The following is a 26,128-nucleotide window of genomic DNA, read 5'->3' on the forward strand; positions in this document are numbered from 1 at the left end:
ACTAGTATAAGAAAGGTTACTGGTGATAGAGTTTCTACATGTCGCCACTCCAGACTTTACTGTGGTTCAAACTAACGTCTACTTGGTAGAGAAGGAATATCATTTTAATGTGTATTTCAGACCACACTGACATTATATCTTCTTCACTTGGTGTAGCCAGAAGAGAATGGAGGCTACTCTACTGCGCTTTCTGTTTGTTGAAAACGTCGTGCATTGCAAAAGAAAAGCTGTAACTGTTTGTCTCTCAGAAGTCTAGACCCAGCCATATGCATTATCTCACAGCGCAGTGGAATGCAGAAGTTGTGGAGGAATTGTTGAGTTCATGGTAAGTGTCGCACACTCTAGATAAAGTGTCGCGAGTCCGAATACATTCACTACTTCGTTTTTTAAAACGCAGTTCTGCTGTCTGCTAAAGTTATCAATCTAATGGAACTTTGAACGTAATTCCCCTTCACTACTCAACCCAAAATAGTCACATGTCAAAAAAAGGCTAACTTCTGCGACATTTTGTTCTTTTCAGGTTTAATAGACAGCCAGGCAGTAGATACATCGTGGAACTTTTGTATTATGTATGGAGAGAGCACATTGTGCCAAAATACGTCAGAAAAGTATTTTCTACATTAGCTGTCGTGTGGCAGTGGCATTTTATTCTTCTTCAAACCTTGTTTGACAGCTTTAACTCAGAACAAGTTTTCTACATGCATGTAATCAATAAACTGCATGTGCATTGCCAGACTGTTATAGATAACATCAGAGAATTCGCATATATCCTTGATGATTATTATGTCTGTCATGTTTACTAAGGTTTTAACAACACTAAAGGAAAACTTACGAAAATTGTGCACTGTGTTATAAGAAATGAAATAAAACTACCCACGATAGCCTTACGACGAAAGTCTGTTGTAATAAAACTGAGTATCTGTACACAAGCGTGCCTCTATGGACACGGATTAGTAAAATACTACTCATTTAGATTTTGATTGGGTCTGTGTTTAATTGGTATGCTGTGACATACTCAAGGGGTATACAAATGTGGCATTTCATAAATAAACTTACATATTCCTAGAACCCAAAATTTGCTTGCCAGCGGATAGAGGCGTTACCTGTTGTGCAACATTGTAAGTTATTCGCTATTGCACTATTTTCTTGCGATTTCCTTATCGATGTTTCATCTGACTGCTTGTAGCTCTTCCACAGAAGGGGTAAAAACGTTACAGTTAGTGAGACTGCAACTGCGAACCATAACAGACGCTTTTTCACAGGTCAGCACGTTACCAAAGAGCTGGCAAAGAGGTATGTGTCTTAGTTTCGTCTTACGAGGCCAATGGTTGCTAGAACTCGTAAACCGCTATTTGAAGGATGAGATTAGTTGCGATTTCCACGTGCAACGACTTTCCTGGGCTGAAAACCGTAAATTTTCAATCTTTTATTACACCTCAAGCGATAATAACTCAGATTATTCAATGGAAATGACAGGCAAAATCAAGTGAACTTTGAGGCTTATTTCCGTGCACACCAGGACGTAACTCGTCGATCACAGAGTTGCCAAACATACCCTGCCTTCTTGCCAAATCTCAGTTACAGTACCAGCAGGAAGAAGACGATCCGATGTGATCCTACAGCGGGCTGGGAAGTGACCATAGCTGGCGTCACCAATTCGCGGCTGCTACGGCCTGGAATACGTAATGCGTCTGATTCGCATTTCTATAACTAGGTTTAGATTCTGGAGCGGGGTTACAAATAATACTCGGAACTGACTGCAAACTGAGCATCATAAATCAGTAACTCACATAGTTGTTTTTATATTTCTTTCATAAGTGTACTCAAAACTAAGAACTCATTCACAGATATTTTCGTGCCTCGCTGATAGTCGAGCACAACAAACAAATAAAAATAAAAAAGAATGTGTGTGTGTGTGTGTGTGTGTGTGTGTGTGTGTGACAGAGAGAGAGAGAGAGAGAGAGAGAGAGAGAGAGAGAGAGAGAGAGAGAGAGAGAGAGATAAAAATCAAAAAGAATGAGAGAGAGAGTAAAAAATTGTTGTAAAGAAATTGAATCATGGTATGTAAAGAAATCTTTCATTAAAATAATACGTTCCACATCATTTTGAAATGTCGTATTCATGTTCTATGGAACAAGAATTAATCTAATGTAATCTAATCTAATCATATCATATTGAGAAATAGCAATGAAGAGTCATGAATTATCTAAACTTTTGCCAATTCCAGTAACCAAATCTAAACTTGACAATAAAAGACGACAATTTCTGTAATAAACCGGGACTCCTATCAAGACCTTTCGTCCCTGTTAACCAGCCACGAAAGATGTCTGATATACCTCCATTCTGAAGTAACAATGTGTGCATGCATTTAAAGATGAAGTGCATGATGTGGAGTTCTGTGACGGAGATACGAACCCAACACATAATCGGATTGTTAACTAAGTAAAATCAAATGTTACGTATCGGTTTTTCTTACCAGCTGCTAGGTGTTTGAATCTAGAATAAGGATACAAACCTTCGTGCCTAAGCGACAATCGAACTGCACACCTACCTTGCTTCCACGAATATAGCTTAAGTACCAGCTGCTTACTCACCAACAGTAAGATGTGTGCATGTTTGACGAGAAGTAACGGCACCTAATGCGATTGTTGTCAACACATGAACAGGCATTAAAAAGGCACGTTAATTTTCACTAGCAGGCTGGTAAACACGTGATAGGGCTTGAAATGATATTCTGAATATTTTTTTATTGGACGCATCAACCTGACACAAACTGTGGGAAGTTTGTTTTATAACCTTCGTACCTGGATAATGACCTTTTTCCTATTTGAGATATCTTGTGAACGTTGCTGCTTAAGACGATTGAAGAAGAAACTAAATTCCTTCAGCTACGACATTGCTTAAGGAACTCGTTTTAACGGCACTAAATCGCGGTTTGTGAATCGTTTACCGGCCGTACTCTGCCGCATTTCGCTGGTTGTAAAGCAAAACGCTTACTGACATATTTCACAGAAGAAAAAGGGGGACGAAATGTCGCCCACTGGAAGGTCATGTTAAATGATTACAAAATCAGGTAAAACGAACAGTCAGGTTGTCAGTATAATCACATTACTATTGTCAGTATGATGTTGTACTGCCCAGGGCCTGTAATGATAAAGGGTCCGTTTAGGTCAGGCATATTGTATACAGAAGTGGAAGAGAGAGCGCCACTGAATTCTTCAACCTGTATGCATTGTATACACACAGAAATTACTGTTACAGTGTACTTATGGAGCCGAATGAGTGAATTGTGTATTTTCCAGTGAGAGAGAGCACTGGCAGACAGTCTTCGCTACATTAGGTTACTTAAACTGGTGTCACTCTGAGCTAGAATTTATGGTCAGCGACTAAGTGTAAGGTCAATAAGTTGGATGCGAGTTTTGCAACTGTGAAATACTTTCCTACATTTTAGAAGCGAATATTAAATTTGAACTAATATTGAGAAAATTTTGTACTTGGATAGCTTAGAATGAAAATCTTTCTGTTTTTTGCAAAGGAAAACAATTGATTTTCTAAAACATTGTCTGTCATAACTTGAAGCAGGTCATGTCGACCTAATCATATGGAATAACTGACAGCGACGTATATCTGAAGGCAGTAAGATCTCTTGCCTTTTGGTTTGGCAGTACTTCACATGTTCAAATGTGTGTGAAATCTTATGGGACTTAACTGCTAAGGTCATCAGTCCCTAAGCTTACACACTACTTAACCTAAATTATCCTAAGGACAAACACACACACCCATGCCCGAGAGAGGACTCGAACCTCCGCCAGGATCAGCAGCACAGTGGCAGTACTAGATAGCCATTTCTAGGCGCAAGTAAATGAAGAAAGGCAACGCGTTTTTGTTATCAAGTAACGTATTCAACAATTGCTTTAGTTTTAATGTGATCTATGAGTAATTGCTGATATTTGATATTAACATGAAAAGGATTCCGCAGACAGGTAAAGAACTTGATCTTGGGAAACTACTTCTATAATGACCAAAAGGCATTAAATGATCTTCTAGCACATGTGTTCCAGCAGCGGTGTGAAGAAAATGATAGTAATAATGACGGTAATAATCGAATTATGCGGTAACTTCACACTTCACAGTGGATTTTCTCGAACTAAGAAATTTGCTGAATTTGTGAAAATTTCAAAATGGCTAGCCTATGATGCCTAGAAGTGTCTTTACATCCTGCTGACATGAGAATAGCATAATCTCCGCGTCAGAAGCTTGCTTCTACTTAACCATGAATAGACTCGCATTTTTTCCACCGTGACTAATTTTGTAAGCTAAGCACATCATCCGTTACAGCACACTCCTGGGGCTCGGAAATGTGGCCACAATGGTCTGGTGGAACGAAGTATCACAGGTGCAAAGCGTGGGTTCAGGAATTTACTTTTAAGAGGCACGAACAGATTTGCTTTACCTCTGGTAACCTCAAGAGAAAGACGTTATAATCCAGAATCCGCATTAAACATCACGTTCCTTCATTACCAACTGGGCGCCGGTTTACGCTGGGAAATGACATGGCGGAAGTCATGGTAAACAGAAATACAGTCGCCATTAAACTTACTTACATTAGAATATTTTATTTTATTTGATGAACCGATAGTCATTTAAAGGAACAGGGCTCTTATTTTACTGATACTTGATTGAACTAGAGACGTCGAAAATTTGGTGGTGGACTGTGATTCGAATTAGTATCTCCTCTTTCGAGGATCTGAATCTCTCGGAACAGTATAGTTCAATCATTTCGTTCCTTTTCCCAAGGCTGCAATCTTCTCTAGGTCTCCTCCAAAGGTAAGTATGTGCGTCCGAATACTGATCCAATAAAAAAATATTCAGAATATCATTTCAAGCCCTATCACGTGCTTACCGGCCTGCTAGTGAAAATTAACGTGCCTTTTTAATGCCTGTTCATGTGTTGACAACAATCGCATTAGGTGCCGTTACTTCTCGTCAAACATGCACACATCTTACTGTTGGTGAGTAAGCAGATGATACTTAAGCTATATAAGTGGAAGCAAGGTAGGTGTGCAGTTCGATTGTCGCTTAGGCACGAAAGTTTGTATCCTTATTTTAGATTCAAACACCTAGCAGCTGGTAAGAAAAACCAATACGTAACATTTGATTTTACTTAGTTAACAATCCGACTATGTGTTGGGTTCGTAGCTCCGTCACGTAACTCCACATCATGCACTTCATCTTTAAATGCATGCACACATTGTTACTTCAGAATGGAGGTATATCAGACATCTTTCGTGGCTAGTTAACAGGGACGAAAGGTCTTGACAGGAGTCTCTCTCTTATTCTTTTTGATTTTTATCTCTCTCTCTCTCTCTCTGTGACACACACACACACACACACACACACACACACACACACACATTCTTTTTAACTTTTATTTGTTTGTTGTGCTCGACTATCAGCGAGGCACGAAAATATCTGTGAATGAGTTCTTAGTTTTGAGTAGACTTACGAAAGAAATATAAAAACAACTATGTGAGTTACTGATTTATGATGCTCAGTTTGCAGTCAGTTCCGAGTGTTATTTGTAACCACGCTCCAGTCCCTAAACCTAGTTATAGAAATGCGAGTCAGACGCATTACGAATTCCAGGCCGTAGCAGCCGCGAATTGGTGACGCCAACTATGGTCACTTCCCAGCCTGCTGCAGGATCACATCGGTTCGTCTTCTTCCTGCTGGTACTGTAACTGATATTTGGCAAGAAGGCAGGGTATGTTTGACAACTCTGTGATCGACGAGTTACTTCCTGGTGTGCACGGAAATAAGCCTCAAAGTTCACTTGATTTTGCCTGTCATTTCCATTGAATAATCTGAGTTATTATCGCTTGAGGTGTAATAAAAGATTGAAAATTTACGGTTTTCAGCCAAGGAAAGTCGTTGCACGTGGAAATCGCAACTAATCTCGTCCTTCAAATAGCGGTTTACGAGTTCTAGCAACCATTGGCCTCGTAAGACGAAACTAAGACACATACCTCTTCGCCAGCTCTTTGGTAACGTGCTGACCTGTGAAAAAGCGTCTGTTATGGTTCGCAGTTGCAGTCTCACTAACTGTAACGTTTTTATCCCTTCTGTGGAAGAGCTACAAGCAGTCAGATGAAACATCAATAAGGAAATCGCAAGAAAATACTTTCGGCTCATAGTGCAATAGTGAAAAACTTACAATGCTGCACAACAGGTAACGCCTCTTTCCGCTGGCAAGCAAATTTTGGGTTCTAGGAATATGTAAGTTTATTTATGAAATGCCACATTTGTATACCCCTCGAGTATGTCAAAGCGTACCAATTAAACACAGACCCAATCAAAATCTAAATGAGTAGTATTTTACTAATTCGTGTCCATAGAGGCACGCTTGTGTACAGATACTCAGTTTTATTACAACAGACTTTCGTCGTAAGGTTATCGTGGGTAGTTTTATTTCATTTCTTATAATACAGTGCACAATTTTCGTAAGTTTTCCTTTAGTGTTGTTAAAACCTTAGTAAACATGACAGAGATAATAATCATCAAGGATATATGCGAATTCTCTGATGTTATCTATAACAGTCTGGCAATGCACATGCAGTTTATTGATTACATGCATGTAGAAAACTTGTTCTGAGTTAATGCTGTCAAACAAGGTTTGAAGAAGAATAAAATGCCACTGCCACACGACAGCTAATGTAGAAAATACTTTTCTGACGTATTTTGGCACAATGTGCTGTCCCCATACATAATACAAAAGTTCCACGATGTATCTACTGCCTGGCTGTCTATTAAACCTGAAAAGAACAAAATGTCGCAGAAGTTAGCCTTTTTTTGACATGCGACTATTTTGGGTTGAGTAGTGAAGGGGAATTACGTTCAAAGTTCCATTAGATTGATAACTTTAGCAGACAGCAGAACTGCGTTTTAAAAAACGAAGTAGTGAATGTATTCGGACTCGCGACACTTTATCTAGAGTGTGCGACACTTACCATGAACTCAACAATTCCTCCACAACTTCTGCATTCCACTGCGCTGTGAGATAATGCATATGGCTGGGTCTAGACTTCTGAGAGACAAACAGTTACAGCTTTTCTTTTGCAATGCACGACGTTTTCAACAAACAGAAAGCGCAGTAGAGTAGCCTCCATTCTCTTCTGGCTACACCAAGTGAAGAAGATATAATGTCAGTGTGGTCTGAAATACACATTAAAATGATATTCCTTCTCTACCAAGTAGACGTTAGTTTGAACCACAGTAAAGTCTGGAGTGGCGACATGTAGAAACTCTATCACCAGTAACCTTTCTTATACTAGTTATTTATTTCTAGTGACGAAACAAACATTATGTAGGGTCACAGGACATTTATTCCATCTTTTATTTGAGCTTCTGTATGTCGATAAGATTGGTTCTGAACTGGGAATGGAACTCGGACCGCCCTTAACGCGGAATTTGATCCCTTCGAGACAATACAGCTCGGCTACAATTTGCTCAAAACTGCAGATTCCTCAACATCTCCAGATGTTGCGCGTGAATGGGTTCGAATCCTGGTCCGGCACTAAAGATTTCACTATGTATTATCAAGATCTAGCATGAGAATACCTATCTGCTGGTGGATAATAATTTTGATGTTTAATGTATTTTCATTCGTTGTCAACACTAACGATATTTGACGTTTTTGACTCCCAGTGAGACACAGAACTATTTGCGAGATCACTGTAAGTTCAAGATGATATTCCGAGCTGCTGGTGGAGAAAAATTCTGCAGCTGACGTCTCGTTGTGTGTAGTCAACAACGATATGTGTGGAGCTCTATTCCCAGTCAGCACTGAACTCTTCGCCATATTATTTCTAGTTCAAACATGCTCACATGTCGCTGCTGTTGCAACAATCCCATATTTAACGTTCTTTTTCTCTAGAATATAACAGCGATAGGTGCCGGGTTGGAGTCCTGGGAAGGAAAAAATTAATGTTTCGTCTCGTCATTTCAGTTAAAACATATAGCTACTGCCGATAAAATCTGAAATGTCACAGCTGATTGTGCTTTGATAACAATCCAGTTAGGTTCTGGATTCGAATCCCTGTCCAACACAAAGCTTTACCTCACGGCATTTCAAGTAAGTTACTTGTGAAGAAGCAATGTTTAACATCTCTCGTCGTTCGTTAACAGGGACAGTAGATGCTGGGTAGGAATTCGCCTCCGTTAAAAATGTTTACATTATGTAATTTCAAATTGATATTTCCTTACTGATACTGTCTAAAATCGAGGTATATCACTCTCTGTATACCTAGTCAGGAATGACAGTTAGTTTCCGTCAGTCACAAAATCTTTGCTTGGTCTGCATGAGCTGGATTTGAATCCATATGCAGAACGAGACGGTTCGTCGTGTCATTTGAACTTCATACATAATCTCATCTAGCAGTTCGTGAATAACTTAAATTTTTAATGTCATTTTGTGTTAAATAAGAAGTACGCTATGTTACCTTGAAGAGGATATCATGAATACGACGAACTTACAACGTGTATTACCTATCTGACTTAATAATGAGAGTGGTAACATTTCAGGTATGGCATTTATTGTAATAAATGTGAGCTTACAAGCCTTAAGGACAGTCTTATCTTTGATAAGGTGTTCCCTGATATTTGTAGTACCGTGGTATTACTTTACATCTTGAGTTATTGCGATACAGAACAGTGTTTTCTAGTGGTGATTTGTTGGAACCATTTTCAATAGTCAGAGGACCCGCTAGACAGCTGCGTTATGAGGGTTGTATGCGAATCAGGAAAAATGCCATTCAGATCGTTCGGATACTTTTGAGCACGACTGTACATGCAGGTTTCCGCTTGATATGTTTGACATGTGGTGAGAGATGACGTACTAGACTTAAAAATGGCTCCAAAACCGAAACCGCCGTAGTGGAAATGATTACCATCAAAGGACAAAAATTTCAATTAGAAATTTCTGGACGCCTGTGCCTCCCAATAAAGAAGAGCTCAAGCTAGTAGCAGATATTGTAGATTGTTCACGTATCCTGACGAATCCAAACATCATGATCACATTTCTAATAGGGCATTGGTCCAGCTTTGGAACAGGCTGCAGCAACGATTTTCAGTGGCATGAGTTCGATAAGTCCTTGGTTGGTTTGTGGAGGTATGTGATACCAGTTGCCTACTCAAAGGTCACACAATTGCCATAAATTACGGGCCAGTGATCTGTGAACGCAGTGTTGGGGTCTGACAGCGCCCCGAATGTTGTCCATCGGTTTCAGATCAGAAGAATCTGGTGACCAAGGGGAAAAAATGTAAACTTATGCTAAGGTCTTATGGGACCAAATTGCTGAGGTCATCGGTCCCTAAGCTTACACGCCACTTAATCTAACTTAAAATAGCTTATGCTAAGGACGACACACACACCCATGCCCGACGGAAGACTCGAACCTCCGACGAGGTGACCAAGGCATGCTTAGTTTCTTTAAGAAGTTTTGTATTTTGTCCTTTCCGAAATATTGTTTCATTGCAAACTGTAAACATTGCCGTATTCCTTGACTCAACTACGAAATATTGATGTCCTCACTGGTATTAAAATTTCAGCACTCACTATGTCTCTTCCGTTTCTTTTCCACATTTACACAAATCCACACAATAGATGTAACTGCAAATAAAAATGATGCCAACTATTAGTATTAAGAGTAAGGTGCGCTGGATTTATCTTTCAAGCAATTTTAATTAAATATTAGCTATTAACACACTGCATCTTCAGTAAGAAACTTTAGTCACAAAACCAACTAGTCTTATTATATTGTGCTTTTCGTATCTCACATTTTGTCGCTACCCACAAGACGGCGCTGTGCTACTGCACTTCTCTACTCTCCTGGAGATGCCACTGCTATGAATTTAGCATTGTCAGCAGAAGTCGTAACAATACGTAAAGTGCAGCCATCACTTCAGCAATGAAACGACCTGGACACTTGCCCGTAGGTGCCGACAGAAAATGCGGAGTGAAGTTTACCCCCACTCCCTAAGCCATAGATCTAAATCAATCTCTAGTTCTGAAACGAAAATTTGTGCCTAATTCAACACTACAGTATGTTGGTGTTATGAACTATAGCCTGCCCAACTCTTCTGCAGTCCATGTCTGCAGTGACCGTACAGAACGTACGGAACTAATGTTGCAGTGGGAAGATATTCCGCAGTGTTGATACCATATACAGCTGATAACTTGCTCTGATGTTAATGACGCACGAAAATAACACTTAAATTTGTCTATGTTATATGGATGTTGTTTAAGGTCTGCGACTGTATTATAAGATTATGTGGAATAATTTATACTGCTGCAGTCACTTTTTACTAATATTTCATTAGCACAATGCATTTCGGCAGCATGTTGCCATCTTGAGGTGCATTACACAGTTACTTATACATCAGCTGATTGGTTATGAACATTAGCTGTGTGTGACAGTGGGGTTAAGAATCGAAAAATAAACCTGTGTGGAAGGATAAATCTGTTACAGTGTGTACATTATGTGAATAGCATGATTAGGTAATATATTAATACCTTTACTTACATTTCTGTTGGCGATTTTATTTTCTGTCACACAGAGCACAGTAACGGGTACATTACAACTTGGCATTTTCACAGACGTATATTTACATGTTTCCAAAGAGTTTTAAAATCTAAGATGAACTACTTACAATTTCAAAGACTGTTAACATCTTTCCAGAGAGTGATAAAATTTAAGCTAAACTATTTACAATTTCAAACACAGTAATATATAACTGTAGTGAATATGAGTTAATGTACACAACCTATCAGCTGATGTATAAGTAACTGTATAATGCACCTGATGATGGCAGCATGCTGCCAAAATTCTTTGTGATAATAAAATTTTAGAAAATAACGTTATTGAAAGCGCGTTAGAGCGACCTTCACGAGTAATGTTTATTTGTAGCAATGTATTTGAAATGAAATTAAGGTCACACCTTGAGTTCAAACATATGTAGTTCACTGCGTAATGACTAGTGTAGTGCCACTCAGTGTCAGCTTGTAAAGGATGGCAACAGTGGCGAGCGTCACGAAAACTTCTGAATTTTACCTAGGAGTTCCGAGCAGTACTAGGTTATCAGGCCTCAAGAAAACTTACACAGACTGTAAATGAGTCGTGGCACTTGGAACTTAGTGAAAGAGGCAGCGTGGACCTTAGGCTAAGACGTTTGAAGCCCCCTGCTTTACAGAGTGACTAAGCCTCCAACGTACACTTGCTGTGATGAGACGTGGACGTACACCACTTTGTCGCCTGTTCGTGGTTTCACCGTCCTTTGACCTCTTTCCATTGTTTCACGGTGTACGAACCCCGATAGCACGCGAACATCCGAGCAGGCCGCTATTTCCGAGATGGTTTTCCCAGGCGACAGGCCATAATAATCTGCCATTTCAGAATGAAATTTTCACTCTGCAGCGCAGTGTGCGATGATCTGAGACTTTACTGACAGATTAGAACTGTGTGCCGGACCAAGACTCAAACTTGGGACCATTTCCTTTCAGAACCATTCCTCTACCTACTGAATCCCGAGTTCGAGTCCCGAGTTCGGGTCTCGGTCCGGCACACAGTTTTAATCTGCCAGTAAGTTTCAAATCTGACATTTGTCAAAGACTTTTACGTCAGTGGATTTCCCCGTTTGCCGGCAGTATCGTTGCAAGAAATGTTCCCCATTACCCTCTGCTCAGCTTATTCATATCCCTTACCGCGCCACGTCCCGCTTTTACCACTAGGAAGCTTTCAGTCTAGTAATGGGCAGTGGTCATAATGTTTTGACTCATCAGAGTAGTTGCATTCATGAAAATGCTTTTAGAATGAAGCGTACTGCTCTGTTTTTTACTAGAGCACAATGCATATTCGAGTCACTGTCACATTTCTGTCGAGTGTATTTTTCTCAGTAACGAAAATTAATGACAATTCGCCATCCAATGTACATGTTACTCAGAGCTACTTACTTGCAACATTGTTGTAGTAGCTGTTAGACCAAACACTTATCCGACCGCCGGCCGGAGTGGCCGAGCGGTTCTAGGCGCTACAGTCTAGAGCCGAGCGACCGCTACGGTCGCAGGTTCGAATCCTGCCTCGGGCATGGATGTGTGTGATGTCCGTAGGTTAGTTAGGTTTAATTAGTTCTAAGTTCTAGGCGACTGATGACCTCAGAAGTTAAGTCGCATACTGCGCAGAGCCATTTGAACTTATCCGACCAGCTCTGGTGCCAGATGCTTCTCTTTAGTCTCCTGAGGTGTAGAACGTAGCATAGTCACGTCACATCTACTACTACAGAACTACAGAGGTGGCGCTTGCTTGCAGTTGACGCCGAAGTGCGAGCAGATGATGGTGCGCTGCAGCTGGCTGGGCCACACGCGGCCCTGCGGGGAGCTGTTCAAGCTGCGCAAGACGTGCGACGGCTACTGCTGCATCTTCAACTACCGGCGCACGGGGGATCACTTCGGGTCAGTACTGAAGCCTTTCTGTCCGGAGCTCCTGCACCTAAACTGATTACTACTACGTTGTTGTCTAGCTGACACCGCTTCACCACAGTGGTTCATTATATCCGGTCCTCATGTGATTGCGTATACTCTGAAGATTCTTTAACTGATAGATATCACGGTGATATATTGCATGACTGGCTATTGGTGACACGGGGAGAACAGTTGCAGGTTGATGGGTTACTTGAAACAATCCATATATCATACACGAGAGGCGCTTGAAAAGTCAGTGCAAAAATAAAAACTAATTACGTGTTTGGAGTAAACCTTTTTTTAGTTTTCGACATAATCTCTTTTTAGACTTATACACTTCGTCCAACGCTGTTCTAATTTGTTGATTCCTTCAGAATAGCAGGAATTGTCCAAGTCTGCAAAATAGGTATTAGTTGCTGCAATCACCTCCTCGTTTGAATAAAATCTTTGTCCCACCAGCCATTCCTTCAAATTGGGGAACAAAGGGAGCCAAGTCTGGAGAATAGAGGGGGTGTGAAACGAGTTGTAATCCTATTTCCATTGATTTTGCGACCATAACTGCTGAGGTGTGTGCTAGTGCATTGTCGTGATGGAAAAGGACATTTTTGCGGTCCAATCGCCGGAAGTTTTCTTGCAGCTCGGTTTTCAATCGGTCCAGTAACGATGAGTAATATGCACTTGTAATGTTTCTACCCTTTTGCAGATAGTCAATGACGATTACCCCTTGCGAATCCCAAAAGACAGTCGTAGTAACCTTTCTGGCCGAAGGACTGGTCTTCGCATTTTTTGGTGCATATTCTCCCTTGGTAACCCATTGTTTAGATTGTTGTTCGCTCTCAATAGTATAGTAATGTATCCATGTTTCACCCACAGTGACGAAACGACGCTTTAAGTTCTACGGATTCTTCCTGAACAGCTGCAAACCATCCTTGCAACACGTCACACGATTCCGTTTTTGGTCAACTGTGAGCAATCTCAATCGTGTATTATGTACCCTTTCATTAGAGATGCCCACAGCATTAGCAATCTCACGCACCTTAACTCTTCTGTCATCCATCACCATATCATGGATTTTATCAATGATTTCTAGAGTCGTAACCTCAACATGGCGTCCAGAACGTTCAGGATCACTTGTGCCCATATGGTCGCTCCGAAAATTTTGAAACCACTTATAAACTGTTCTAGTCGAAGGTTCAGAGTCACCGTAATGTTTATCGAGCTTCTCTTTAGTCTCCTGAGGCGTTTTGCCTTTCATAAAGTAATGTTTAATCACCACACGAAATTCTTCTTCGTCCATTTTTTCACAATCAATCGACTTCCTTTATTCACACGAATGCTAAACACAAAGAAATAGACCAATGTGGCTGAAACTTGGTGTGTATTCTTTCCAAAGACGCTACTAACTAAATATGACCTCGATACGCGCCCGTGGTGCCATCTCTCAGACTTTGCACGGACTTTTCAAACGACCCTCGTATGTATACACGAGGGATGCTGGCAAATCGGTCTCGGGCTATTGACGGCACTTGCAGCGTGTAGCTGGGTGTTCAGGCGCGGTCCAATGGGGTGGGTGGTGCGTGGGTTTTAGAGGGTATGACATCCCTTCCCCAAAGATAAGCATTTTACGAAAAGCGTTCATTTTTTTACATGCACAAATTTCGAAATTTCCTAGCTAACTTTCGGAGAATAAATTAGAAAGCAGATGTTGAGTATCTAAAATTCAATAAGAATTATAAAATACGTTCAACGCAGTTGCTTGTGCGAGAGCTTCCCATGTTCACAGGTCTAACTGCCTGCGCAGAAAATTCCGGAGAGGAAAGACATACATCCACGGGCTGACTGTGTCAGTTACAAATCTGAAATGGCTAATGAGCCTCATATAGAGCTGGCAAAGCAGAGAATGTTCCGCAATGCAAGAAAGGAAGGGCAAAGACCTTTCCACAAAAAAAAAAAAAAGAAAGAACACGAAGACTGACTTCTCTGAAACGACAGAAAGAAGCACAATTAGCACAATTCTACTTAATTACACACTAACATAGCCATAGTCTAAGGCTCTAGTTTCACATCTGTATTGGTAAATGCGCGATTCACAATGGTGAGTGCATACTACAAGTTTATTTTCTGTAAATTACTACATTGTCGAAGATTAGAGAGTTTGTTACTCTTATACACTTCACATCCAAACGTTTCTGATACTGACTTTATTCCTCACCTGAAGTGACTTTAGCACAGGAACTATGGTGGTAGCTTGAACTAAAAAATGTAAATAACAGACTTGCGCCGACCAGTCAGTTGTGAGCAGGCAGCGTTAAGTAGCGGACATGAAACTAGTGTGTCAGCGTTGTTGTATCACAAATCAAAATCAAGTGTTAAAGACATTATCCAGAATTTTTTTAATAAAGATACAAATATGTGCAGAGTTCTTATCATACATCTCGACTTCTGAATGAAAACAATGATGCATAGATGCCTCCTGCAACTTGACTGAAATGAAAAGTTTCGACAATTCTTTTCTGGAAAAAATCATCACTGGTGACGAGATATGGTGTTATCAGTACAAACGTACCATAACATGACAAGGTACAGAAATTTAAATGAAGGCTTTGATGATATAAGTGAATAGCCAACGCGACACACAAGTAGAACAACATGCCGAAGAAGAACTTTTCCGACAGTTTCACGTGGTTGTATGAACGTTCGTGCATTTTACAGAAGTGAGGCGAGACAACGTGGAACACGTGTAGTATTAAAACCACAAACTTAACAGCAACTTTCAGACATGCAGACAGCTTTTGATGTAGTAGGATGTATTGCCCAGAAAACCAACTGAAAATCATAAGTTTTGCTACTAGCGTCGCCCTAATTGTAAGAAAATTTATTGCCATAGATAAACTCAAGCAACAGGATGTAAATAATTTTGAGCCCTGAGTCAACTTTGCCTGTTGCTAACACAATATCAACAAATGACTGAATATTGCCTCTGTTCCTGTGAGTCATAATATTTCCTGTTAGTTGGTGAATTCAGAAGTGAAGCATCCTTGGATGTCTGTAGTAGCACTAGCAGCATTAGTAGTAGTAATTTTATTCACCTGTAAATCCGTTTTAGAAAGCTATGGGACATGTCATGATATTACGATGTAAGAACAAAATAAAATTCATGTTCACAGGCACTTAAGTACTTACAGGTTCATGTTACAATTTCACTATAATGTGGAGAGCAACTTGTGGCAATATTACTGTAACATGGACAATTTTTTATAATTTTGTTGTAACTTGGAGGGTAATTTGTTAGAATATCACTGTAACATACGCATTTTGTAACAGATTTACTGTAATGTGGAGGACAATTTGTCACTGTTCTATGTCTGGTTTTTGCGAAGTCAGGCAAGTCCAGAGCTGACAAAGCTGCTGTTCCAAGAATCACATCACTCTCCTTTTCTCTATTTGCCACAGTTAGCTTTCACCAGTCATGTGAAGTTACGTGTGTGTGTGTGTGTGTGTGTGTGTGTGTGCACAATTCAAAGGCAAATATTTTACAGAAATATTGTTGACTTTTAAGAGACGGTTAGAGGAATAATGCATATCTTTGAACTTGACGCAATTTTTATGCAACTGATTGCATCATTTTAATATTATACTGACTAAATACACACATGTGTATGTGTATGCAAATTTTACACAACTGTCTTTGACTTTAAACCGAAGGTTTATGGAAGTACTTTATATCTTTGCCACAGTGTCTATTCAAGTGATGGTTACAAAATTTTCTGCTGCATACCTTTGAACTTGGCGCCATTTTTGCGTAATTGACTGTCCGTCTGTAATACTTCACTGAGAGTGGTTGTAGAGGGGGACGAACGAAGCAATACTGGGCAAGTAACGCTATCTCTGATTCTGATCGGCTGAAGAAAGGGGGAGTGGTTTGGAAAGGACGACTGAGGGGGGGGGGGGGACATACCTTGATGGTATCATTTATTAGGATGATGACATGGCTGATGGGAGTGATGATGTCGCTTATAAAGAGGGCCTGTCTTGTGGTGTCATGAATAGGGCACTGAATTGGATCATAGGAGATCACATGTTGTTGTGGTCTTCAATCCAAAGACTGGTTTGATGCAGCTCTCCATGCTACTGTATCCTGCACAAGCTTCTTCACCTCTGAGTAACTTCTGCAGCCTACATCTCTGTGAATCTGCTTAGTGTATTCATTTCTTGGTCTTCCTCTAAGGTTTTTACCCTCCACGCTTCCCTCCAATACTAAACTGGTGATCCCTTGATGCCTCAGAACGTGTCCTACCAAACGATTCCTTCTTTTAGTCAGTTTGTGTGACAAATTCCTCTTCTCCCCAACTCTATTCAATATCTTCTAATTAGTTACATGATCTAACCATCTAATCTTCAACATTCTTCTGTAGCTTCTATTCTCTTCTTATCTAAACTATTTATCGTCCATGTTTCACTTCCATACAAAGTCTTCCTGACACTTAAATCTATACTCGTTGTTAACAAATTCCTCTTCTTCAGGAAAGCTTTCCTTGCCAAAGCCAGTCTACATTTTATATCCTCTCTACTTCGACCATCATCAGTTATTTTGCTCCCCAAATAGCAAAACTCATGCACTAGTTTAAGTGACTCATTTCCTATTTTAATTCCCTCAGCATCACCTCACTACATTCCATTACCCTCGTCTTGCTTTCGTTGATATTCATCTTAGATCCTCCTTTCAAGACACTGTCCATTTTGTTCAGCTATTCTTCTAGGTCCTTTGCTCTCTCTGGCAGAATTACAATGTCATAGGCAAACCTCAAACTTTTGATTTCTGCTCCATAGATTTTAATTCCTACTCCAAATTCTTCTTTTGTTTCCTTTACTGCTTGCTCAGTATACAAATTGGATAACATCAGAGATAGGTTACAACCCTGTCTTTCTCCCTTCCCAATCACTGCTTCCCTTTCATGCCCCTCGACTCTCATAACAGCCATCTGGTTTCTGTACAAGTTGTAAATAGTCTTTCGTTCCCTGTATTTTTCTCTTACCACCTTCAGAATTTGAAAGAGACTATTCCAGTCAACATTGTCAAAAGCTTTATCTAGATATACAGATGATAGAAAGGTAGGTTTGTCTTTCCTTAATGTATCTTCTAAGAAGAGTCTTAGGGTCAGTATCGCCTCGCGTGTTCCAACGTTTCTACGGAATCCAGACTGATCTGCCCCAAGGTCGGCTTCTACCAGTTTTTCCATTCGTCTGTAAAGAATCCATGATAGTATTTTGCAGCCATGACATATTAAGCTGATAGTTCGGTAATTTTCACACCTGTCGACACCTGCTTTCTTGAGGATCGGAATGATTAATTATATTCTTCTTGAAGTCTGAGGGTATTTCGCCTGTCTCACACATCTTGCTCACCAGATGGTAGAGTTTTGTTATGGCGGGCTCTCTCAAGGCTATCAGACGTTCTAATGGACTGTTGTCTACTCCTGGGGCCTTTTTTTGACTTAAGTCTTTCTGTGCTCTGTGAAATTCGTCACTCAGTATTATATCTGCCAGTTCATCTTCATCTATTTCCTCTTCCATTTCCTTAACATTGCCCTCATTTACATCACCCTTGTATAGGCCGTCTATATATTCCTTCCACCTTTCTGCTTCCCTTCTTTGCTTAGGACTGGTTTTCCATCGGAGCTCATGATGTTCATACAGGTGGTTCTCTTTTCTACAAAGGTCTCTTTAATGTTTCTGTAGGCAATATCTATCTTACCCCTAATGATATATATACCTCTACATCCTTACAACTGTCCTCTAGCCATCCTTGCTTAGCCATTTTGCGCTTTCTCTCGATCTCATTGTTGAACGTTTGTATTCCTTTTCGACTGCTTCATTTACTGCATTTTTATATTTTCTCCTTTCATCAATTAAATTCAATATCTCTCCTGTTACCCAAGGATTTCTACTAGACCTCGCCTTTTACCTATTTGATCCTCTGCTTCCTTCATTATTTCATCTCTCAAAGCTACCCATTCTTCTCCTACTGTCTTTCTTTCCTCTGTATTTGACAATCGTTCCCTAATGCTCTCTCTGAAACTCTTTACAGCCGCTGGTTCTTTCAGTTTGTCCAGGTCCCATCTCCTTAAATTCCTACCTTTTTGCAGTTTCTTCAGTTTTAACGTACAGCTCATAAACCAACAAATTGTGGTCAGAGACCACATCTGCTCCTGGAAATGTCTTACAATGTGAAATGTAATTGAAGGAAAAAAAAATTACACTGGAGTGCCCACAGATACTACTCACTACGAACACTTTTATTGGAGTACCCATTCCTGACAAACACAGACCAGAGATTACTAAACGCTATTAATAAGCTATCTGGAAATGAGATATCTTTAGCCCTATGAACCAGATCCCATAATACAGCACTGCTTTGGTCTAGGTGATGACAGTTCTTAGCTTATAGATATAGGTCAGTGAGTGCAAGTTCATGAAACTCACTGTGACTCAAGGAGTCATCTTCTTTACTATGAACCATGACGTCCAGAAACAGGGGATATCCATTTTCCTCCACTTCCATCGTGAAACAGATGCCCCGATGCAAGGAGTCAAGATGTTTCAAAAATAAAGGAAGCGTTGCTCTCCCATGTGCATACACCACGAAAATATCATTCACTTATCTCCAAAAGCATTTAGGTTTGAAAACCACCGACTGAGCTGCTTTGTCCTCGATGTCTTCCGTAAAAAGATTAGCTAGTATGGGAGACAGAGGGCTACCTATAAGAGCATTGTCTTTTCGCTCAAAATATTGGATGCTGCATAAAAAATACTTCGAAGTAAGCACAGGTATGAAAACTTGTAATATATCTGCTATAAATTTAGCTCCTAAGAAATGTGATGAATCCGCCAATGGTAGTCACTGGAACAAAGTGACATCGAAAGTCATTAATACATCGATTGGTTCGAGGCAGAAGTTTTCCAGTCGCAGCATAAAATCTTCTGAAATTAGTATATGTAGCTCGCGTTTCCCTACTGAAGGTATTTTTCTAGGTAGTGTATTGGAGCTCCTATGTTGCTCACAATGAGACGAAGCAGAACTCCTTATTTATGTATCTTAGGCAGGCAAAAAAAAAAAAAAAAAAAAAAACAAGCTCATGGTGGAACTGGTGCTCGTACTCTTAAGCTCTTTTCATACGATCAGGAAATTCGTTGGAGTTTTTAGGAGTGCAGATGTGTTCCATTGTACTGCATCTGTTGGATCCTCCTTGAGCTGACGATACACTGATTCCTGCAGTAAAGCCATCACATTGCCAAAGTAAAACGTTGCAGGTAGAAGAACAGTAGTGTTCTCTTTGTCCGCAAGTAAAATTACCATTTCTGTGCTCTTTCTCAAAGATTGGAGCGCTTTTAAATCCTCAGTGGTGACATTCTACTTGAATGCAGACATCTTAGTTATGGTTTTGCAAGTCTCTCTCCTCATTTCTCCAGAAGTCTCACTGGGGAGTTTCGAGATACCCTGCTAAACAACGCTGATAAAATCTGTGATGGACACATTCTTTGAAGTGGACACAAAATTTAGATCTTTTTCCATCACTGATGCCGCAGCCTCACTCAGTGGTTTTTCTGTGACTTTAACCAAGTGCGTCTCCATAATTTATCTTGTTGCATTTATCGGTGTTTACGGTGATGGAAGTATATAAGCCGTTCACAGTCTGAAAACGACCGCGTAGTGCTGCCCACCCATTCGCAGGAATCCATTGACAGACGCTATGAGATATTCAGATAACGTGAAAGCAAGCTTCTCGAGACTCCGTCTAATTCTCGCCTTGTATAACGAGTTCACTCTCTCACAAATTCACTGCTAGCTCGTTGTTTAATATTCTTAGCTGCCACAGAGTCTATACAATGGATAAACTTGTAAGCACTGGTGTACTCTGCTGGTCCGAACATCTCACTAAAAATGAGAGAGAGTACAACAGTGTATTGCCCTTGTAATGGAGTTGATCGAACTCACGTATCTGTTGACCATTTCATCTCTTTAGAGGTACCAGGTACGCTTTTTCGGGCCTTCTCAACGTATGAAATAATTGACTAGTTTACGGGCATTGTGTCGGACAGTTCGGTTTAAACTGCCCAATGTTTACACTTGGCAGGGGTTCATCATTTCCAGGTGCTACTGATGCATTGCTATTGTAGCTCACCAATTTATATAATGGCTTGCCAGAAAAAGCAGGCGTCAAGTCGCAGTGCTATAACGTCATCGCCGACAACAAAAGCCCCATGTCAGGAAAAAAGCGGCAGACCGTATTCGCAGTGTGGAAAAGAATCACCGAAAACTGTAGACCCATCAAACACGTATGGACGTTCTGTTAGTGTTTGTTCAGATAGTAGTCTGACTAATAGCTCTCATCAGTGGCGTGAGTGACATACTTGGATGTCAACTACACCATGCCAAAAACACAAGAATTACCTTGACTAATTCTTGGAAAAGGGCCAAACAAATACATTGCTGGAATTTCTCTCAGTTTCGAAGCAATAATGGAGACCATGGTGCATGATGAGACACCATCGGGGTTTTGCCTTCTGTCAAGGCTTGCACGAAGCCAGACCTTCTGGATTTGTTTGGAAAATAGCATGTCTCACAAAGCTTGTGAAAACATTTCTCTAGACCAATATGTGCATAACTCGAGTGAGTATGCCAAATCAACATATTAATCATCTCATCAAGAACACATACTGTCAAACGTAAACCATCTACATCTATTCTCCTAAAGAAAATGCCAACCATAATTATGTAAAATTGTCTAATTTTTCAGCTTCACCTCTTTCTGTGCCAGATCTTTATCCTGTTCTTTGACAATACTCATAAGCAAATACGTTATAAAATCGTCAAATGCTACATTTTTCAAGTTCATCCCTTTAAGTGATCGTTCTTGGTCCTATCATTGAACCCTAGAGGGGATACTGAAAGAGCAGCTCCAAGGACATTATCCTTACCAAGCATACACATAATAATGAAGTTGAATTCTTGTAAATGCAGCACACATCTCGGTAAATGACCATGAGTCAACATTGCACTCGTCAAAAATTCCATAGCTCAGTGATTTGTGTAAACTTTAGTCACCAGTCTAAACAATCAGCACAACCTTACAAAACGTCACACATCAGCCAGAACTTCTAGCTCAATGACTAAATAGTAGTTTTCACTCTTAATGGGAACCCATCTTGCAAAAGAATTGGTATGACGCCTCATAACTCCATCTACATCAGATTCTTGGAAGAGATTAGCATCAAGACCTGTCTTAGAATTGTCAGATCCTAGGCAACAACCTCTGTTCGAATCAGGATGTGACCGGAATGTAGCCTCCAAAAGAACCTTGTGCTTGCTTGGGCATCCAAATTCCAGGTAGTATACTTACCCATTAATGCATACAGCCGTGTTGTAGTTAAAATGTTCTATTCATAATTTTTTAAAATAATCTTACCCAGGAATGCACAAATATCTTTCCTGGTTGTGGGAACATGGAAATTGAACAAAACCTCAATCAGCTCTGGATCAGTTAAAATCCCTGGTGCAGTCACTGTATGTCCAAGAAATTTCCCTTGAGTGTGACCAAACTCTGTCTTTTTGGTTTTACAGTCATACCATAGGCTTTAATCACCTTCAACGATCTGTCCAACACCTCATATTTTTTCCCCAACTATCCTCAGAAACTGACACATATCCAGGATAAGTAATCAATCTCTTTTTCAAATCCAGTGGAAGAACACTTTTAAAGCCTCTAAGAAATGCAGCCAAACTAACACTCAGCCCAATGCGCACTTGATAAAAGGATCGTGACACAAAGATGCTGAAAATTTTTGATATGAGGGTTGCAACTCAATCTGCGAATAACATTCTCTTAACAGGAGACAGGACTGAAGTTTTTGAAAACACTTATCCAGTGTCAGTGGTCTAACAATTGCCGGTAGAAAAGTCGTATTTATCTGATTGAATCTAGAATCAGCTTAATACCGTAATCTTTCTCTGGAACCACCAACAACGGATGATCAGAGTGAAGAGTTCAGGGGTGAATGGGTGTAACAATGAGGCAGTGAGGCCCAGTGATAGACTCTTGGTCGAGGGAAATACTGTATTAGACTTAAATTACACACCTCGTCGTTGAAAATGTAAGGCAGATACAACCCACTCTGGCTCGGCATGTCGTCTGTGACAAACAGGTGGCTGGCTTTCACTCTGGCGAAGAGATACACATATCAGTGGCCTGCGTCACTAACCTCAGGCTGGGTAGCAGCCAGCAGTCTTTCTGTAGGCCATGGGTCCGAAGTCAGCAGTGCGTTTCTTCTTTCTGTGGCGACTGTGTTCTGCTGTATAACGCCCACACCAAAGTGACTCAGGCCCAGCTCGCATCCATTGTGTAGACGAGGGAAGACTGCCACGTATGGGATACAATGCGCTGTCCTCTGACAGGCGTGTGGCGACAGCAGGTGCAGGCAGCGGGTCGGCAGCACTGTCCACCAAGTCCACAGGGGAGACATAGTGCAGGAGGTGGCTCACCCAACCCAGTCTTGAGCCCATGGCTGCAGCTGGCAAGGCCCAGTTGTCTCATCGTGTACCCGTGACCGTGACATCATGATGCTGCTGCTGGACACCGAATGAATCTGCCTCAAAATTCACAGCTACTTATACTCCTGCTGACATTGTCCTGCCCACTCTGGCTGTAAGCACTGTAGAGCCCATCTTGCAATCCTTTTGTGTATCCGTAGTCATAATCTGCATGTCACCAAACTCCAATTATCGGATAGTGGCGGCTAATGCAATGCTTCATTGCAGCTTCCTTAGAAATTCCTACAAGTTTCATTTAAAAAGATAGCGACACTACGGTAAGAACTGACAGTAGGCTTGAACTCTACCTTCACTCACAACAAGCCTCGAATGAAAATACAGCTGAGATCTGGTAACAAATTTGAGAGAATGTTTTGAACCCTTTTTCCCCTATCACGCACTGATCAAAACTCAAACGTACCATCATTACATTTCAAACTCGCTTTACTGCAACCCAGGTCCATCTGAACTTGGTGTGTGAACAAAAAATCAACCCCTGAATTTGGATCAGTAGCCGACCTTGGCACAGTCGCATAATTCACAGATAACCTGCAACACTGACAATGAAATTCAATATCAATTTGTCTCTTCAACGGTACATATTCTTCAATACTTGATACTCTCACCTTACGGTACTGTAAAGGAAGAATAGGCCATGAACCTGCAGCTTCACTCTTCTGAAATACTGTGTCACTCAACATGGTCCACCTGGCTGTCTGCATCCAGAATACAACACAAAATAATTCCATTAATACTTATTTGATATACTGGACCCACCGAAGAATTTACATTTTCCTGCTCTCAATAAGCAGGAATTCCCTCATATCTTCAAAATATTTCATTTGTTCATAGCTGTTGTACATCATATTTGTAGCACCTGAATCAGCTGCTGACAGCAGTTGTCAGTTATGTGGTTGCAGGCTCTCCAAATATATATTGCTTAGCAGCTCACATTATCGCACATCCACAAAGTGCAGGCCTGAATCTCTATCCTGCAAGCGACCATGTCTGTCATTTACTCTACGACCTCGATTATGATCAAAATGTCTATCACTCCAACCATCCGTGCCTCTTCAAAAATTGTTGCTTTACTTGTGGTTGGGTACTTCTTGATGTTTCCACCCACCATCTCCATACTTATCATGACACGAATCATATCATCGATATCATAATTTCGATTTCCCTGTTGCCTCGGATCAGGATAGGAGAGCTGATCTTCACTCTCACAGGACCGTTTCCTTCGCCACTGTCATATATGAACTCTTGTATTAAACTCTGGAAACCCTCAAATCATTTTTACATTGACCAGCAAGGTTAATTTGATACAAACGTGAAGGAAATTTCGTAAGACAGTTGTGAATCAACTCAAGAGGATTCTAAGGAATGTACAAAAATTAATTTTTTAATAACACATATTCAAAGAGTAGAGCAGGATTGGTGAAACTAGAACAACGAAAATTTTGCTACACGACTGTAGCATGTTGACGGTCTTATGCTCCCTCAGACTAAAATGCAGACAAGAACAAATGGCGAAACTCCTCAAGAGACTCACAGTTCCTACCTAAACTGGACACACAAATGAAAGTTTCAACTTCTAAATAGCCACACACAAACTTTATTTTATGACTGGCATGCCAAGTTGGAGGTAGCAAAAGCTCAAACTGCTCTAACCAAGCCAGGACGAATACTATTTGATATACCTGTTTTGTAAATAAAATCGCCTTTTCCTGTTGCTACTTAATTTATTTATTTACAAAACAAGTATTTCTATGCTTGCTGAGGAGGATGGCCACGCAAACAAACTTACTATTTGATGTATTTTTGAGAAGTTAAAAATTTCAAACAGAAATGACCATAGTGAAAACCACACATGCCTTCACGATTTAAAATCTCACAACTGAAGTTACAACAGCTGCAATGAGTTCAACGTCTTTCACAGTGAAACAGAGGATATGGCGAATCTTCATGACCAGAATCAGCGTCATCATCAGGCTTACAATTACTGCTATGACAATGACCACCAGTAAAACTTTCACCTAATTTTTCTCCAGTTTTAGAAACTCTCTCGTTTATTTCCTTACCTAATTCTTTTGTCCTCCTATTATTCCCCAGCTGCTGTTCTTTGAACCTCTTCTGAATAACCAGCAAATACAGGTACAGTAACACATGAACACTGTTCAGCATAACAGCTAATTGTGCATCAGCAATTGCTAAGTCATCGATCTTCTTAATAGCCTTTGAACATCAGCTCTAATCTTTGACATATCATTCCGTTAATTGACCTTCAGCTCTTCAAAATTCTTTTCTAAATCCTGTAGCGATTTAGTCTGATTTTCACTTTCTTCTTGTATCTGAGTAACAACTTCCTAACTAAGCACCACATCCGACCCTTATGATAAATCTGTCTTACACTTTTCAAATTATTCCATTAAAACCTGGAAATCGCCCTGTATTTACTTATGTTCTTCATTCACAACCTGCTGAAATTTAATCTGACCTTCCTTTCCAGTAGGAATTTTATTTGCAGCACAAGAAATCCTTTCATGAAAATCAGAATGCAACTCTTTCCTACCTACCTGCAACATCTTCGCCAATGGCTTCCAATTTGTACTCTAAGCTATGGATCTGTCCTTGTAAAGTAATAACACTAGTTTGTTGTTTCATCCCATTAACTTCTGTTCTCTCAGTTAACTCTCTAGCAGTAGCTTCTATTCTTTCCCTTAACTTGTTACTCAATTCTTTTTACTATCGCTTAACTTCTTATTAAGTCCCATCACACTAGTCTCCAATTTTCTCTCACAGCTGCCACCATTATATTGAGGAAACCTTGATCAAAAGCACTTTACGGAACTGAAGCATCAATACTCTGCTCTTATAATTTGCACATGACAATCAGCATGAGTTACAGAAGCATCAGTTAATACAGCACAATAAGTAGTAGACTCAGGTGGCAGAGCGACATCACCATCAACTGCACTTTCACTCACTCATAACAATCCATCAAACGTCTTTAGTTGCAACAGTAA

At 40.3% G+C, this 26,128-nt stretch overlaps 1 protein-coding gene across 1 annotated transcript in view; it reads left to right on the plus strand.

Moving 5' to 3' along the window:
- Positions 1 to 26,128, plus strand: part of LOC124729832 (sodium channel protein Nach-like) — a 138,237-nt gene that overhangs the window by 28,483 nt on the left and 83,626 nt on the right. Inside the window, exon 4 of the mRNA XM_047248498.1 lies at positions 12,363 to 12,505. Coding sequence (XP_047104454.1) covers positions 12,363 to 12,505 — 143 coding nt within the window. The remainder of the gene's footprint in view (positions 1 to 12,362; positions 12,506 to 26,128) is intronic.

The sequence above is a fragment of the Schistocerca piceifrons genome, chromosome 1, assembly GCF_021461385.2.
Source record: "Schistocerca piceifrons isolate TAMUIC-IGC-003096 chromosome 1, iqSchPice1.1, whole genome shotgun sequence".
NCBI classification, from domain to species: Eukaryota; Metazoa; Arthropoda; class Insecta; order Orthoptera; family Acrididae; genus Schistocerca; species Schistocerca piceifrons.